Source organism: Mesitornis unicolor, unplaced genomic scaffold, assembly GCF_000695765.1.
Source record: "Mesitornis unicolor isolate BGI_N332 unplaced genomic scaffold, ASM69576v1 scaffold5109, whole genome shotgun sequence".
Classification (NCBI taxonomy): Eukaryota; Metazoa; Chordata; class Aves; order Mesitornithiformes; family Mesitornithidae; genus Mesitornis; species Mesitornis unicolor.
In genome coordinates, this window is record NW_010207842.1 from 1 (window position 1) to 19385 (window position 19385).

Below are 19385 nucleotides of genomic sequence, written 5' to 3' on the forward strand. Positions count from 1 at the left end.
CAGCTTGGTGTCATCAGCAAACTTGCTGATGCAGCAGTGGCAACAATTACTGCTGCAGCTCAGTGCTAGATTGAGGTGAATGGGGGGGTCCTGGGGCCCCAGGAACTTGAGAAACCACGAGAAAACCCGTGTGGTGCTGACAGCTCTTGTGAGAGAGGCTGACGTGGCTTGGGCATTGCCAGGAACAACCACAGGAACAACCCCTCCCAGGGAGTGCTGGCAAACAGAGCGGAGGGAGCTGGCGGAAGTCTTTGCTGGGCCACTCTCCATCATCTCTGAAAAGTCCTGGAAAATAGGAGAGGTGCTCGAGGACTGTAGGAAAGCCAACATCACTCCAGTCTTCAAAAAGGGCAAGAAGGAGGACCTAGGTAACTACAGACTGGTCAGCCACACATCCATCCATGCAAAGGTGATGGAACAGCTCGTTCTTGGTGCCATCTCAAAGCATGCCAAGGAAAAGAGGGTTATCATGAGTAGTCAACATGGATTCACCAGGGGGAAATCATGCTTGACCAATCTGATAACCTTTTATGATGGCATAACTGAATGGACTGATGAAGGGAGGGCAGCAGATGTGCTCTACCTTGACTTCAGCAAGACTTTTGACATAGTCTACCATGACATCCTCACAGCCAAACTTAAGATTTGTGGATTGGATGACTGGATAGTGAGGTGGATTGGGAAATGGCTGAAGGGCAGAAGTCACAGAGTTGTGGTCAGTGGGGCAGAGTCTAGCTGGAAGCCTGTGTTTAGTGGTGTTCCTCATGGGTCAGTACTAGGTCTGGCCCTGTTCAGTACATTCAACAGTGACCTGGACAATGATACAGACTGTACCTTCAGCAAATTTGCTAATGCTACAAAGCTGGGAGGAGTGGCTGACACTCCAGAAGGCCGTGCTGCCATTCAGAGAGATGTGGACAGGCTGGAGAGCTGGACGGGAAGAAACTTAATGAAATTCTACAAGGGCAAGTGTAGAGTCTGGAAACAGGGGAAGAACCCCATGTATCAGTACAGGATGGGGGTTGATGTGCTGGAGAGCTGCTCAGCAGAAAAGGACCTGGGGGTGTTGGTAGACAGCAGGATGACCATGCAATGTGCCCTTGCAGCCAAGAAGGCCAATGACATCTTAGGGTGCATTAAGAAGAGTGTGGCCAGTAGGTCAAAGAAGGTTCTCCTCCCCTTGTATTCTGCCTTGGTGAGGCCGCATCTGGAATACTGTGTCCAATTCTGGCCTCCCCAGTTCAAGAAGGACAAGGAACTACTGGAGAGAGTTCAGCATAGAGCCACTAAGATGATGAGGGGACTGGAGCATCTCCCATATGAGGAAAGACCAAGAGTCTGTTTAGGCTGGAGGAAACTGAGGGCAGATCTCATTAATGTTTATTAGTATCTAAAGGACAGGTGTCAGGAGGATGGAACCAGAATCTTCCCAGCTGTGCCAGTGACAGGACAAGGGGCAATGGTCACAAACTAGGACACAGGAGGTTCAACCTAAACATAAGGAAAAACTTCTTTACTGTGAGGGTAGCAGAGCACTGGAACAGGCTGCCCAGAGAGGTTGTGGAGTCTCCTTCTCTGGAGACATTCAAAACCCTCCTGGACATGTTCCTGTGTGATCTTCTCTAGATGATCCTGCTCTAGCAGGGGAGTAGGACTGGATGATCTTCAGAGGCCCCTTCCAACCCCTCCCATTCTGTGATTCTATGTGAAAATATAGGAGAGAAGAAACTGGCTTCTACCTCTTTTCAGAGAAAAGAAAATAACCACACGACTCACCTACAGCTAATGTCATTGCCTTTAGCTTATTGCGCACCAGTGTGACCAGAACGCTCTTCTGCAGTGGTGTGGCTTGGCAGCAGACTACAGCCCGACATTTTTCTGTGAGTTCCAGGAAAATATTCTGTAGGCTGTCATGAAGGACATGCTCTAAAGTCCTTCCGTCAATAACCAGGCCTGCACTGAACCCTGGAGCTGGGGTGGAGGAACTTGCAGAGACATTCCCAAGTTTCTGACTGGGTTTTTTTTTGGCAGAAGTATTCTTCTAGATGTCTTCTAAAATTTTGCTCATCAGCAAGGCACAGGCATCCTAATTAAAGACAAGAGAAAAGCAACTTATTAAATATTGTTTGTGTTCTGGCCTTCTTTTCAATTTATAAAATACACATGGAGAAAAGACCAAATGCTTCTCTCACGTAGCATTTCACTTGAATTCAGAAAGGCTAAGACACAAGGCCTTTAACATCACAAAGGATGCAGTCTGTTGTTAATAAAAGGGCCTGTGACTTAACTTTAAGTAGATAGGCTTAGATTGTACTAGGAGAAGGCAAAAAAACCCAAAGCAAATCAGAAAATATTCATAGACTAGCAGAAAAAACAATCATTAAGGATTCTATAATACAAATACAGCTTTGATAGAAGACTTTTGGTCTCTACATTTCTTTTGGTTGGCACGCAAAGCCAAAAGTGCATTTCAAATCAGATTATAGGTGAGCTGTAATGAATTACTGAAGAACGGGTCTTGTGGAATTTTTTACCTTTTCAGAATCAATATAAGGTGCTGAAAAGGCTCTTGACATCAATAAATGTAATGTGTGTGTTGTATAGAAAAAAACCCCATATTCTCAAATCTTCTCATTATTTTACTTTGAAATGCAACAGTATCAAATCATGTCTATTCTTATTTCAAAGCCCAGGGAGGATGAGCACTTCTGCAAAAGGGGCTCAGTTCTCACTGTTAAGTAAAAAACTGTCCCCAGTGGGAAAAAAGGAATAAAAAAGTGTTAGTGAAAATCAAACTCCAAGCTTTCCTCAAACACAACTGGACTAAAAATCCTTTCTTTTTCACCTTATTTTCCCCACACTTACCACTTGCCACTCAATCTTTTATGGCAGATACAAACTGAATTTCTCAAGTCACATATAAGCTGAGGGGAAAAAAAAGAAAAATGAAAGGTCTTAGAAAAATCCTCCAGTCCTTTAGAAAAGCCCCAGATTTTACATCTCTGGTCTCAGAAGAGACATTTCATATGTTGGCTTTACCCATTACAGTTAGTAATTTCTCTCTTAAGAAACCAAAAATTGATAAAAATCAAGATTTGAAAAACAAGCTGCTTATAAGCATCCAAAAGAGGACACAAAGATCTAGGATCATGTAGGACTAAACTTTCCACCCAAAATGGCAGCGTTTTTAACCACTTTTTATCATATGACTCACTCACTGGGTGCTGGGGAAAAAGTGGCTTTGCCTCTGATAAAATTGTTGGCAGATTAGTTTTCTTGAATAGTTCGCAGTCTACTTCAATGAGACAATTTTTTGTGCATTTATACAAGACAAGCAGGGTTGAGGGAATATATTACACAAAGCAGCACAAAACTTAATTCAATAGAATTTGCATTACAATAATTCTTACCTTGCTAACATGCTGTAATTCGCAGTTGTTTGAAATCCCTAACAACATGTCAAGCATGTCAACTCTCCAACCTACCACAAAGAGGAATTAAGCAGTATATTAAATTAAAAAAATTAATCATCATTTAGGAACTGTATATGAAGAAACATGTTACATACATATAAAGGATTTCATATTTTACTGCAAGGAAGAAAACTATCAGTTTTTCAGTACTTTCATCTTCCAAGAAATCATTCTGTCTTTGGTTGGTCGGCAAAGCAGAGAACATTTTATTTTCTGTACTGCCCTGTGATATAAACTGACTGAATTTTTCAGCAGAGGAAAACAAATTTTGAAGAAAAGAGTAATTTTCCACTCACTCTACTCTGTGATTTGAGAGTGAAGATCCTGTCTTCTGGCTCCAGCAGTTTACAAGCATAGGCAATGTTGACAGCTGTCTCTCTCTTGTCACCTGTCAGCATCCATATTTTTATTCCCGCTTTCCGTAATGCCTGTATCGTGTCTGGAACACCCTCCTGCAGGCGATCCTCAATGCCAGTGGCACCTTAACGGACACAAGCAGAAGGATTAGTGCTGCTGCAGTTCCAAAACAAAAACATTGCAAGAGGGACAGGACAAGCTGGTCCTCTGTGCGTATGCACATCCCAAAATAGACGCCATACTGAGACATGTCTGGGAATTCCTCCCTCTCACACCTTTCTGTCCCAGAGTCCATCACATGTGAGATTGTTGACACAAAACCTCATTACAGCCCCAGGGGCCTCCAACTCTTCACAAGACCCTCTTAAACCAACTTTTCTCATTCTCATGGTTGTTTCATCCCATAGTGGCTGTGGGACACAGACTCGCAGGTTTCTCATAATAAATACACTCCATTATTCCCACTCCCTCCTACCTCACACTACCCCAAACCTTCTTTCATGTATCACCTATGTTAAGACTCACTTCATTACTCTCAACTCTGCTCAAAGCTGAATTCTCTGTGTCTCTTGTCCCAGGCCCTCACCTTTTCCACACCAAAATCCCCTCTACTTATATTCTATTTTTGCACACTGCTGCAAAGACCTGCCATTCATCATCAGGTTTCTCAATGACTCATCACTGCAGTGCCTCCTGAATCAGGTCCTTTCAATTCATAGCAATAAACTCCGTGTTTTGCCCTTCCTCCTGCCCACACTGCAATCCTTGACGTATACCCCACAGGGAGGAAACATCTGCACAGCTGAATGACCACCAGAGGAATGGTTCCTTATCTCCATGTTATTACAGGACACAGCACAAGCATACCTGCTGTGCCACAAATGCAACACTGATGGAAAACATGCCCAGATATGGGATTTCTGTGAATGTTTGCCCTGGCAGGCCTGCTATTTGTTATCATTTCACATGCTTATTATGATAACACTTAAAAACTCTAGTAAGCACAGAAAAGAAATCCAATTAAATAAAAACAATCAGTTGGGCAAGTTAAAACTTTATCCTTTACAAACATCAGAAGAGCGCTAGCTGCCTTCAATGTGTTTTACAACTAGTACAGATTTACCAGCAAGATTCATGAAAATTCAGGAGTGACAATAAATTCTAGGTCTGTAGAAAGCTATGTGCTATACAAACTGATTTAGCACGGCTATCTGCTATCTCCAATTATTAATATCATAAGCAGTTTCCTGGGAGTTACAGCATTTTCAACCTACCAAGCAAAGTTAGTTCAGTCTCAAGCCTGATGGCAGATTCAAGCAGCAGCTCCTCCCTATTGTCAATACTGGTTTCTGCTAAAAAATGATGATTTAACCACTCTGCATATTCTGCATCACTCATCACCTACAGAGGGAGAGAAAACATATGGCATGTGTCTATACTGTGTTTTTCAAAGGCATCTCAAAAACATCCTCACAGTTACTTCTGCTATCCACACACTGAACCTAGAAGTGCAGCCCCTGGCAGTACATTACTTACGTGCCCCAACATGTCCACGGATTTAGTAAAATGTCCATAGTATTAGATTACTTTGCCAGGCTTCACAAGCCAGGTTATTCACCAGCACCTTGCACATTCCTGGAGCTGCCTGACAGATTTCCACTTAGATGGAAAGTAGGCAGGCCAGCAGGCACAGCAGACTCTCCCTACTGCTCCTTAATTGTAGCATTGAGACAGCCACAGAACCACCACACAGCTGTGAACAGCTTGGTACCTGTACAGCCACACAGCCTGTACTTTCGCTTTGCATACGGCTTTATAAAGAGGTTTGTTGCCTGTTTCAGTCCCTATGGAATTTTACTTCTGAGCACTTTTGAATTTAACATGGAATCTCAAAACATCACTTAAGTTTTGCATCCAGATCTTGTAACACTGCAAGCTATTTGTGAAACCAAATAAAACAGGTGTGATTATTTTGTTTTCCATGTCTGAAATTTCAGCCAGGACAAGTTTCACACAGGAAGACCTGCTCAGGACTCCTGAAGAGAAATAAGGCTGTTTGACAACACCTGCTTTAGAATTAGGCTATTAAATTGCTTGGCACCCTAAACCCAACTATGGCAATCTAACACAAGTCAGGCATTGATGTGGGTCAGCTTACAAATTCTTCCTGACGTAACATAAGGATAAACAAAATGTGGCAAAAGAAGCATCTGTTAGAAATGGTGAAGTCTGCTCTACTGCTGATACCACTCAGGTTGGTCACAGACTGTAAACATTCTTAAAAATATGAATTAAAAGGAATACCTTCTTAGCAATACACAGAGTGCGTAGTCCTCTTCTGGCGTAGTCATCCAAATGATTCCGAGTTCTCTCTTCAATCTTCTTTTGTTCCATTTCTGAATGATTAGTTCCTACTAACACACAAAAGGCAAAGAAAGCAAACTAAATATGCGGTCTTAGGCTACATTTAGTGGAAAATACTGAAGGCCTAAATAAGTTTTAAAATTACCGAAATGTTAACAGGATTTATTTTAACTACGAATGTATCTTCATGTTTGCACAATGTACTGTGGCTGTATCTACAGCGAGCACGCAGAGCATCTGCACAAGCAGTGAGGGGGAGCCCATCTGGTACTGATACATCTGTAGATGACACTACTATATAAAAATGTTTTCCTAAAATAAAATTATTTCCTAAAATGAAGGAGCCACCGACACCCAAGGAGCTTTACTGTCACTGGTCTAGTGACAGGGAGGGAGCTAAAAGCGCAGTTGCAGAAAATATTTTAAAAAAACCAAACAACTCTGAAGGTGCAGATTATTTGAAGAGGCATTCAATTCGCCCAACTTCGGACAGGTAGAAGTTAGGTTCCAAGTTTACCTTGAGAATCAAAGGAAGGAGAGGATCTCCAGACATGAAACTACCCTCCTAGTAAGATGACAGATTTTGGAGGTACTGTCTCTGCCCCATGGCCTACAGAGGCTTTTTGTCTAGCCTTTGGATAGCTAATGTTCAATGAGTTAAAATCCACCCTTGGAATTGAAAAGATCTCTCTTCCTCACTGAGATCACCTAGACACGGAACACACAAACCAAACTCCTTTTTTCAGAAAGCAAGCCTTTAAAAGTAATTTCTTTACATTACTTTCCAAATCATTAATCCTCCCTCCCACCCAGAACATCTTCTGAACTTAAATATATTTAGGTATTTATTTCTAACATACACAGACAATACCTTCTCTTTACTGTCCTCAGTTAAAAAAAAATCGATGACTGTTCACTACAGTGTATGAATAAACCAGTCAGTGCTTAAACACCATGGTTCATCTCTCCTGTGGCAGATTCAAAAATGTTTACCCCCAAACAACAGGGCCCAGCAGGAGGCCCCACACAACTTTACAGATATTATTATTACACTTAGAAACACTTAAATAGTCAGTAGACTGGGGAAAACCACTCAAAAAGCACTGATAGGTGACATCTGCCACTGATACCTCTCTCCAGCAGCTCAGCAACACTAACATAGGCAAAAGCTGGAAAAGTAACTCATTCTATTCAGCACCTCACAGTGTGTAGCAGAAGCCAACTATTCAAGCAGATGACCTCACTTAATAACTGGAAAGACTTCAGTTGGCTCCAAAGGGTCTGCTTAGACACCACTAAATCCTTTGAATAACTGCTGCTCCTCTCGTCTCAGATTCCACACCAGCACAGACATATCGAGGTGATGAGCAACACTACATTTCTGGGTTCCCTAAAAGGAACTATTCACAGATGCTTGGTTACTTGTCACTTCTCATGAATCAGGCCATCTGTTCAACTGTACTGAAAAATGGCAAAGGTGCGTAAAGAAACAGAAGATCTATAGATACCTTCAGATGCAGTTCTCAACAAATCCATCATGGCTGAGTCTGCCCCTTTTGTATACACCATCACTTTGTTGGAGATTGGGTGCCGAACCACCACTGACATTCTCTTCCGCACTGAGTCAAAAGGCAGGATATGCAAAATCTGAAATGTTAAAGATCCCAGACCCGAGAAGTCTACAGTTACTTGGTCTGGAGTCCTAGACTGTAAAATACATTTATAAGCCCTAGCAGCATAAACCAAGGCAGCTACATCTGGACTCTCAGCTTCATAACACAGTTTAGGTGAGGGAGACAATTCAACAGATGACACAGCAGTGTTGTGTTTGCAGCCAGCAGCTACATTCACTGTATCGAATTCCTGAGGCACTTGGGGATTTTCTGGGCTGTCAGCATTGTGAGGCTCAGCAGCCCTTTCAGCAGCTCCATTCAAAGCAGGTGAAGCCAGTTTCATTCTGAAAACAGAGAGTTTGCTCACAAAACTACTGGGGCTTTCAGATGACGACTCTTTTATACTTGGAAGTGGAGAGGAACTTAGTCTCCGGACTGACAGCCGCTGGAACATCTGCCTGATTTCCTCAAGCGATTTAATAGGCATCCTACCCAGTGAAGAGAGTCTCATCTGGAACAAAACAGAAAAAGCATTTATCCTACATTCTTCATGTTTAATTACATTAAAGGAGGACAGCTTACAAACTATGTGTGTTTCTTAATGAATGCAGTATTTTAAAATTTACCATGAGTTTGATTGCTTGTATTAAAGATGGTCAGCTCAATTAAACATAAACCACACGAGTACACTAAACATCTTCTCGAAGAGCTTCATTATTCAAACTAAAAGAATTGTAAAAATATTTCAGATCTGAAAATTGCATGCATTCCAAGTTTGCTCCATTACTCCATGTAATGATTCTCTTTAGAACTGTTTTTAAATGAAAAAGCATGACATTATAATTTTTAAAAGTTGTGGAAAATGGAACTAAATACTTTAATTCTTATTCTGAATTAGCAAGATACTTGTGAAGACCAACTCCATATCCCTCACAGTAACTAGCTACAAGTACTATTAAAAATACATTACCTAACAATAATGTTCTAGTGTCTGAATTTAAAACAAAATACAGTTCCCCCCTCACCAATTTTACAAAATAATTGACTTACTCATACACAGAACAGTTAGGCAGCTAATAGCTTACAAACAAGGAACAAGACATGCAAGGCTGACATTAATTTCTCATTACTGATGAAGAGCTAAGAATGAATTACCAGGAAGGATGTTCTCCTTTACCACTGAAAAGCAAAATATAAGGACAGACTCTGGCTTCATTTCCACCACAATTACATGCAAGTTGTAGTGCGTCTCCATTCAGCATCGCTCCCCATTGCCTTGAGCTCTTTCAGGTCATTCCCTAATTGTGAACTGAGAAACCTCATGCCACATTGCCCGTCCCAGCCTACCTACTAGTGACCTGGAGAGGATCATCTCCTCTGCTATATTTATAGTTATCTTCTCCTATAATAATATTTCTGTCATCCAAAAATACTATTCTCAACAAACGCCAAGAATCTCACCAGCATATTTTTCTACATTGCCTTTAAGGAATGGCTGAGTAGTAACTACGAACCAAGCTTCCCCATCCACACATGGGCCTGTAGGCTGCCTACTACACTTTCTGGGAATGCCTGGAAGCACCCTAAGCTACCAGGCTTATTTATACATAGGAAGTACTTTTTATTCCACAGGATACCTTTTGGGAATGTCTCCAGCCATGGCTGTAGGTCCGCTGCCTAGACAGACACCGAAATCTAGTCCTGCATATGTCATAAACAAATTTTCAAAAGACAAAGTCAACAAATGGAAATCACCAGGGGATGGGGAGGAGGAAATAAAAGCTGAACTTGGGAATTATCCTGCAACACTGTCAAAATTGGTAAAAGATGGGGTTATGAAAATCCTTCCCTGAAAAAAATAAAAGTTTTTTTAAAAGACAGTAGCATCTTGAAAAAAATGTTAGGTTGTGTGCTCTGAAAAAAAAGAGGTGGTCTCAGGAAGACTGAAATACACTCCAGATTATTAAACCAGGAATACCTAGCAAACATGCTGTACATTCAAGGTGAGACCACTTTATTTCATACTGCAAAGCATTTTTTTTCCAGATTATTACACATATGAAACTTGATCTTTCATACTTTTGCTGAAACTCTACTTGAATAGTTAGAGAACAGGTAAGAGCATTCTCAATTCCAATATTGTGGGAGTCTTCTGATGTTACTCTTATCTTTCAGCTAACGAAGGCCTATTTGTAAAGGAAGCTATGCACATATCTAGAAAAATGTAATTAGAATATAGAGAAAACCACAATTGCAATTTTATCTCAAAATCTGTCTTGTAAAAGTTACAAAGAGTCTACACACAGAAGCAAAAATACCGAAGCCTAGTTTTTCTGCATCTGAAAACGTTACCAGCATTACATTACACATTCAATCATTGCACTCCATGGGTCTAGAGTAATTCCCTGCTTTCTATGAGGACAAACCAATAGAGGAGAAAAGGATCATATTTTAAATGTCAGTTAATTGTTTTCTCCTTTTGTAATCAAACAAAAGGGAGCTCAGTTATTTATTAATATGGCCAAATAACTAAAAACTAAAACTAATAACTTCTTACCTTCTGACGTGGCTGATTGGGGCCTGAAACTACAACAGTATTACAGATTGCAAGAGCAAGAAAGAAGTCAGCGATGTACATTGCCTCCAAAGATAACGTGCTACTAGCTTCTTCTGATTGTTGATAGGAATGAGGAGAAATTTGATCAAACTTCTGCAGCAGTTGTGTGTCTGGTACAACATCTGTTTCCTATTGATGAAATGAACACAACTGTCCATTAGGATAGAAGCTTAATCTCAGTATGTAGAGGTTAAGTCCGCTACAGATGAAAGAAGTGTAGAAGCTCACACAGCTTCCCTCCTGTCAGATGCTGAGTTGGTCATACCAGGAAACAGAGGAACACTCTGTTGTCTTCACTGCCTTGTGCTACCCTACTGAAAATATCAAACTTCATGCCCAGACGGGTAAACAGTAAAGCCTTAGTTCACAGACACTTCAACAGAGATTAAGTATGATGAATGCTATTCAGATACCTTCACATACAGAAGCAGAGTTTTTACCTCTCATAACCTCCAATAAATACTGATCATCTAAGTATTTCCTATTAAACAATTTTAAAAAGCTAGAAACCTCTTAAAATAATGAACTGTTATTAAGATGAAGCTGATAATTTTAGCTGGAGTGATCATGGGCTCACAGCAGCAAGAATCCAAGCATACACCTTCATAACCCAATGAAGGTCTGCAATGTCAGCTGCAAATAGGATGCTGTCAAGCAATCATGGGAGGCTCTGGTTTTGATGGAAGAGAGAAAGGCTTTCTTAAATGACAAGCACTCTAATCAAATGGGGGTAAAAAAAGATATTCCTTCATGAGTTACTTCAGAAATTTAGCATCAAAACCAACAGCTTTTACTTACAATAGGGCTGCTGAAAGCAACGTGTCCTGGGTGGGGAACTTCACTTCCTCCATCTTCCTTTCCTAATGCAGGGTAAATACCAGACAACTGATTTGAAGACTTTCTGTTTAAAGGTTCATTCACAGCTCTGCATTGTGACATATGGATCAAAGAGCCACACTGATGATCAACTGAATCCTCATCCTCTGAATCGATCTCCTGATAGGATTCCAATCTCTTTGCTATGGAAAGGGAAACAGAATTATTGTTTCACAAGCAAAAAAACAACTCATCTAAAACACTGTCTGGAGGTTCAGAAAGCAAAATTTTAAAGTAAGGAATTCAGTATGTAGTTAAGAATAATACACTATTTGTAAAAAATAAACCCCATAACAAGCCATTGCATTGGTTTCTTGTTTGCGACACTGCACTTCAAGAGCAACACCTCACTAGAGTGAATCCAGATCAGGAAGCTACCAGATTTGCTTGCCTGTTAAGTACTCCTTATTTCCTGTTGTCTTCTCTTTCTGGAATGCAAATGAAAGCCTCCTGTCCCTTATCCTGCCATTCTGATGAGTCCAAGGAAAGCAGGGAGGCCAGAGTTTACACCTTCCTTAGCAGACCATCTTCCCGATGTCAATACGAATGTAATAAAATAAATTCTTTAAAAGAAAATATAGGTGGGAACATAACAAACTCTGGCTCTCCACAACTACCAGATATGGTAACCCACATGTGGTATTGACACTTCTTACCAGAAAGCTGCAACAATGAGTTAGTACGTGTTTGCAGAGGCAGGTTTGGACAATGCAAGCCCATGCCGCTATGCTTCCAGGCCCATGCCTGCATGCTCTGTCTGAAGTAACATAGCTGGGACCTCTTATAACATCACACTGCTCTGCTGCCATGGTCCAAGAGGCAGATGTTACTTTAGACAGAACACTACATGGGGGAATCTATATGGAGGATTACACTGAATCCCAGTCATTGCTGTTGTGTGCTTTCCTCATGTGCATCCCTTTAACCTGGGCAATACTGATATAAATACAGAAATATATGTACAGACTAAATGGCTTGTATGCAAAAGACTGCACTGCACTGCACTGCAACTCTACCACATGTAGCAGAAACCTTGCAAATAGTAGCTCTATGCAGCTGAACAAATGTAAAACAGGACTAAACCACAAGACCTCCATGATTTTTCAAACTGATTTTCAGGGCTCATATAATTTCTAGATTTGTTAGGAAGAAGCACATGCTTACCTTTCAGGTAAAAGACAGGGCACAGAAGGCAGTAATTATGAAAATAATTAACACACTAATATTTTTGGAAGATAATTCTAAGTGAACTACTAGCAGAAGTACGTATCAGATATACTTTCCCTGGCACAATGAGACCTGGGTCTGCCACAGCTACATAACATACATTACTCTTTGGTGTATCTCTTTTGAAATACTTTTTCTTCCTTTAGAAAATATTCTGAATTTTTTTTGCTATTGATAATAATTTTTTACAATTTTAAGTTGTTTGTTCACCAAGTTCAAAACTTAAAAATATTTCTTCTCACTTTGTTATCGTCATCTTTCCTAGTATAATTCTGCAAAGCCAAAGAAGCACCTGGACACCCTCACTGTATAACTTTCAAAATATCTGCAGAAATTATTGAAAAAATGGTTTGTAACCATCTGCTTCTGTGACACAAAAGTGCTGAACTAATTCACTGTTGTGGCCAGCAGGGTGTGCCTTTTGCTTACAGTTGTGAGCAGTTCTATCTGGCAGCAAAACTACAGAAGCCACACAGTGGGGTTTAATACACAGCTGTGTTCCACGTGTCAGCACCTCACCTTTGATCTCATATGGAATATTTACATTACCTACCAATAAAAAAGCAAATGTCTGCAGCCACAAGTACTTATATACAGTAAGGGCAATAAAAACTTTGTAGTTTCATCTAGTTAATAAAAAAGCTAATTGAAACAATGACTTCATGTCACTCTGCCCAATTTTCTCTTGTATCTAGAGCTGCATCTTCTCCTGGTTCCCAGAAGGCTTCAAATAGGCTCTCATGAAATGTATACTGAAAGATGCTATACTATTAAAGAATAAGGCAGCAACTATCAAGTAACACTGCTTGTTGACTTCTTGGATAACAATAACCAGGTGTGTAAGATCTAAGTAAAAATAAAAGAGTCATCGTTTTTGATGGAGGTACTTATCTTTGCAGCCTTAACACACACGTGTACACTAACATGCTTGAGAGGAAAGACTAGATGGGCAATTTTCCAATGTTCTGGGTTCTGAATATTGCAAGGAGAGAAGCAAAACACAGTAGGCATGACTTCTTCCAGAGTGAGCAAAGAGTATTTTGTTTGTGGTAACAGATACGTTGGAACTTAACTAGGTGAAAAGCAGCACCTTACATGCAGCATAAATACACACATATATACACACTATATATGAAGGGATCCAAATAATGAGGAAAGCTGCATGGCTATTAACAGGATCAGCCTGGATTCACACCTTCCCTGAGCGTGTACTGTCACACAAACCTCATGAAGTCCACTGGACCCCTATTAAAACTTTCAGCTTCTCTGAGAAAAGTGACCCATTGTGAACACAGGTTTAGTGTCTTACCATTTTCCTTATGGCAATACTCCTGTCCTGCAATGCTGCATCTCCGAAAAACCATTTTATTTTCAGTGAGGGTTCCAGTCTTGTCAGAGAAGATATACTGAATCTGGCCAAGATCTTCAGCAATATTCAGTGCTCGACACTGAATTGTTGAGTCTGTTTTCTCATGGTAAAAATCAATGTCATTCTGTATTAAATAAATTTGTCCCAATTTGACAATTTCAATTGAAACATAGAGACAAATTGGGATCAAGACCTACCAAAATAAAACATGGTGATTAAAGAAAACCAAACTCTTTGACCAGTTACAAACATGAAGTAGCTCTACTGAAGCCAAAGAGTTACTTCAAGGATACAAATGAGATCAAAATATGACCCACATTCACAGCAGACCGAAGTTACCTGTAATAAAATGATCATCGTCCAGAACATATTGAAACCTGCTAACACTGGAGGAACTGATTTCCCATCTGGCTCAGGGATGTCAAAAAAAGATATTTCCGAATACCTGCTTAACCAAATTCCATGACCTTGGAAACAAGAACAACATAAAGTGAGTCAGTTGTATGTAAGCTGAGTCACTCTGCAGTTCTTTCTAAGCTTTTAAACCACCATTTTCTCTCCTGAGTTTTTCCTCAAGAGGAACTGCATTAAAAATTAATTAAGTATCAATGTTTAATTGAATAAGTACCTTACATGAATTTCTATCAACAGCACACCTATACAACATATCTCAGAACTAAAGATTGATAAATACTTTCCCCCCCCAGAAAAACCTCTGGCAATTAATCACATTGCCCTTGCTTGCCCAGGTTTTAGTTAACCTGTGAACATCATGTAATCATTATTAAGTGTAGTCTGAATAAGTTATTTTTAGACATGTTTTAAACATCTTTTTTATTTGTCATAAAAGTCAGTCTGTTTATATCAAGCTCTCCATCTAATCAATCTCTCAAATATTAAGTCCTTACAACTCTAGTAACGTTAGGCCTCTCGCCACAATGCATCTTGTGTTACCTGAAAAATCCTAAGAGAAAGTAGGAGTTTTGCAGAGCAATTAGTGGAAAAAAGAGAGAAATGAATCAGAGAAACAGGTTCCAGACCTAAGAACTCGCACCAGAAACATACTTCTTGACCACACTCCAGACATGACAACATGAACTAAACCCTGGCAGCATCCCTAACTGTTAGGGAATTACATGTAGGAAAAAGCAGTTTGCAAGATGGACTGGTAAAATGAACCAGCCCCAAAAGGAACGCTAAGCATTGTAGGCTGTGAGAGGAAAATAGCAGGAGTCTGCTCATTCTCACTTACCTATTGCACCAGTTAAACACATCAAAATTAGAAGTAGAACACACCAAATAATATCAGTGTTTACTTTTCTTTCCAATTTACTGCGCTTGTAATGAGGGCCACTGTTATTCAGCATGGCTTTGGTTTCATGACCTGCATCCAAAACACAGGTTGAAATTCTCTAATAGCAGGTATCAGAACCACACGTGCTTTATATTCCTAAAGCTCTGGGAAAGAGGACATTCTGTTAACTAATATTTGAACAAAGATTATAAATACGAACAAACTAACTGCTCCTACATTGTATGATTTCTGTACTAAAGAAAACCGAACAAGCTAAACCAAAATCTGCCATGTATACATTAATTTCTATACTGTCAATAATATTCCTTCCTATAGAAACACTCTCATTCTTGACATTTTCTATATTATTTCTAGTATTTTCTACAAAATCCTGCACCTGCATTACAACTATCTGGCTGGATACGTCATATTGATCAGTTTAAAAACCTCTGCCCTTTGATACAGAACACTGAAGAACAGCACTAGCTTCAGATGTGGATCACAGAAAAATCTTAAGCAAGCATCTCCATGTCCATTTCAAAACCTGGGTTTACCATCACAACTAACAGCTGAGGACAAGGACCTGTTCACACAGAACAGAGCTGGCCTCCCATGAATAATCAGACATATGGGTTCTTTACATTGTTAAAACAGAAACAAACTTAATCCAGATATGCATTCTTAACAATTCTAGCTACAGCTGCCTTCTGTTGGATTCAAGCTTTTGCTCTCCCAATTTCCCTTTGTATGACACTGTTTCTTAGGGCACATAATCCTATCTTGTGTGCAAGGAAACCTGTGAAAGCAAGGGTGGCTCACTAACCTGCATAAACCACTATGCCTACAACAGCCTCTGTGTTTCTTACTGTGCATCCTCGGAGCAGTAAGTTTTCCTTGCTGAGGCCCACTAGATCCTTGTTTGAATGCTCACTGGAAAAAAAAGCACATCATTTCAGCTGCAGGACTCCAGCCATTACCTGTCAGGCTTTGCAGAGTCATTCGGGAGCAAATTTCCCAAAGAAGCTGCTTGCCATTGACTGTCATTCTGACATTTCTGATCAGACTTTTCAAAAGAATGGGGTGACATGCATGCAGACCACACTTGAAAATGCAGGCATGTAGGCACTGTATTAAAATCTTCTTGTGTTTACAAGCCTAGCATTTGCCAGCTGGCATGTGAGAAGTAGGCAGCACTACTGAAAAGAGCTCAGGACAAACAAGTCTGAAAGCCTGATTTCTATTTGGATTATCAACATCAGAAAAAATTCGAACAAAATATAAAATCCCATTTTAAATACACTGTGAGCACCGTTGTTCAAGTGGCATACTTTCAGTGCAGGTCAAGGTGTTTCTTCAAAGACTAAGAATTATATAGATTTATTTTATTTTCATATTTCTAATTTGTCAATGCCAACAGGGAAGAATATAGACATTATAACTCTCAAAAACTGAAAATCAGTCACTCCATGAAATAGTGTTTTGTTTTCCTACTGTCTATAGAAAAATCACAAACCCATAAGAAGAAAAGACACAGATAGATAGGCACATTGGTTAAAGGAGTTTGCACAAGTCATTAATGGTTACACAAAACAAATCAGATCAGGAGAAGAAGCCAGTTCTTCCCATTTCCAATTCTGAAAAACACAGTCCAATCAGGCCACGGTTCAGACCAAATACTGTAGATATCACATGTTATTAAAAGCAGATTTGAAACAGCAATTTCAAATAAGGAATACAGAGTTGCAGAACAGCCTGAACTAACATGCTGAAAATATTCAATACAAAGTAAAAAGCACTAGTGAGCTTTCCCAGTTCACAATCTGCTTCTCAGAAAGCCCTTATGGACCTCTGTCTGTTGGGCTGCAATTAGAAATGTAGTGGTGCAATCTGACTTCTAGACATATTGGCATTATTTTTTAAAGCAAACATTACAAGCTCTCAAAATTAGTAAAAGCACCAAAGCAAATAACAATAGATTAAAAAGCCACCAAGTTTACTTACACAAAGCCTCGGAAGTGATTCAGGTCATTGTTAGGACTTTCACACTCTATTCTACTGGAAAATTTTTCTGGATCAATTTCAGACATCTAAAGCCATAGAGGGGGAAAAAAACAAAACAAAACAAAACAAAACCCAAAGAATTCAGACAAAATGTGATGGAAGGTAAAAGCATCATAAATTCATAGGTTCAGATATTACTATCTAACAATTTAGCTTTGAAACTATAAATTGCTGGTGTTGATCTGCTACCCAGTGTAAATCAGACTTAGACAGCATGGAAGGACTTCCTAGTAAATATCAAACCCTGGCAAGTATCAGTTGAATTGCGGATATTTTGAAAACACTGAAAGTACAAAGAATGAGAACTACCTCCAAAAGGAAGTATAATAGCCAAAGCAGTCAATTATTTTCTTCCGCAGCCTGGAAACTGTCTCCAGATATGTATTTCTGGTGACAGCATCTTATTTTTGATGGACAACTAAACCATTTGATTTTGTCAAACAGTTTGTGATAGCAGTGGTGTTAGTAGGAGCTTCTTGCAATATACCTTGAAATAGCAACCACAGAAACTTGGGGTGCAACCTACAGTGGGCACAGAAGTCAAGTCTACACTCTGCCAGTATAAAACAGAGGTTACAAAACCTATGTCCAAAAGCAGGTAGCTGGATATGGGCACTCAGATCTTGCTGGACTGTAATTTTATGGTCTGCATTTCTTCATTATAATATTAATTTTGACAAAGCAAATATGGATGGTAGAAGATTTTGCACCTTATTTCTGGAGATTCTTTCCTATGTTTCCTGACATAAAAGAAAAGATTTTCTATGGCAGAATTAAAATTACTTGAATTTTGTGTAAAGGTCCCTAAAGAAGAGAGTCAATAAAAATTGGAACCGAGTGAGGTAGCTGGGAGTGATAGACTCTGCAACAGACTCTCTCACTGAAATGGGGAGAGAAGACCTCCCAAGGCCATGGCTGCTGCTTTGGCCATGTCCTGTTCCTGACAAACTGTATGGTTTGATAACATGGCATGGAAATGGAGTGGGTGCATGGCCAAGGTGGAAGCGGTGAGCTAGCAACTCCTTTCATCAGCTTGGCTTCTTAGGCTGCATGGAAGAAAAGGACAGCACTTTCCTCTCCATTAGGTCTGAGGATGCTGCAGCCAGGACTGGATTCAGTCACTGACCATGTAGGCTGAGAAGGACTAAGCAGTCTCTCTGAGTCTTCTTGCTGTTGTTTTCAGCACGGTGTTTCAGCAGCAGAACTCAGTATCAGGTGTGCTGGAGACTGCAGAAATGCCAGGATTCTTTCTTCTTTTGATAGCATCTTCTCTGTGTCAGCCTCTGGCTCTCTGTCTGCTAGGTATAATACTAAATAAAGTTTATTTGTCTGGCAATAAAATAATGGCAGTCACCTCTTCAGTGTCTGAAAAGGCCTTTATGAACTACTTATAAAGCTTTAACCATGATGCTTTGACAGTTGAAAAGCACAGAGCCACTGTTCTCCCACCACTAATTGGTACGTATAAACTCTCTGAGACCCAGTGATGCTCAGTCTTGAAAGGAAGAGATGACTCAGTTAACACTGTTCACAGTAGGTTTGAGTAGAAAAAAAATCTGAGTTCCAAAGGTTTTATAAATACTTGAAGGACTCGAATTGGAGCTAAAAATACATTTGCAATATGAGAAAGCAGTGGGAGAAAGAAGATAATATCTGCTCCTCTCTCTAGGTCTTCATACAGCACAGAATTCTCTTCTAAAAAATTCTAATTTCTCACCCATGACATGATATGCACCATAAGTGACTTCTTGACATTTACCAGAATATTTATTTTTACAGGCTTGCATTACTTGCAATAGATATCTTTCTCTGGATTAAGTAGACATGCAAAGATTTGCTCCAAAATTACTCAGGCAACAAATTAGAACTATGTTACCTAGTTGTTTTGTTTTCAGATGGGGAGTGCCTAATTTTTTCATAGGTCAGCAATCTAGAGGCCTGGGTTGTTTAGGTTTTTTTAGTTGACTATCTGTCATGTCAACTTTCTTACACCACTAGAAATGCACAATTATCACCTGTTCTGAATATCCTCTCACAACCTGTCTCTGCTTTAAATTGGTTTCTCCATCAAGGCCTGCTGTTTCAATGTAACAGATCCCATTCAGGTCACTAGAATATAACAGCACCATGTCAG

The 19385-nt window shown here is 39.9% G+C and overlaps 1 protein-coding gene across 1 annotated transcript in view; it reads right to left on the reverse strand.

Annotated features, from left to right (window-relative positions):
- Positions 1 to 1776: 1776 nt before the first annotated feature.
- LOC104546779 (probable phospholipid-transporting ATPase VD) overlaps positions 1777 to 19385 on the reverse strand; it is a gene marked incomplete at its 3' end in the record, with an annotated part of 24206 nt that continues 6597 nt past the window's right edge. Inside the window, 13 exon segments of the mRNA XM_010192261.1 lie at positions 1777 to 2086; positions 3770 to 3954; positions 5105 to 5231; positions 6135 to 6241; positions 7703 to 8318; positions 10365 to 10553; positions 11223 to 11443; positions 13837 to 14089; positions 14236 to 14363; positions 15149 to 15280; positions 16014 to 16120; positions 17192 to 17277; positions 19267 to 19385. The exon segment at positions 19267 to 19385 is cut by the window's right edge and continues 13 nt beyond it. Coding sequence (XP_010190563.1) covers positions 1777 to 2086; positions 3770 to 3954; positions 5105 to 5231; positions 6135 to 6241; positions 7703 to 8318; positions 10365 to 10553; positions 11223 to 11443; positions 13837 to 14089; positions 14236 to 14363; positions 15149 to 15280; positions 16014 to 16120; positions 17192 to 17277; positions 19267 to 19385 — 2580 coding nt within the window.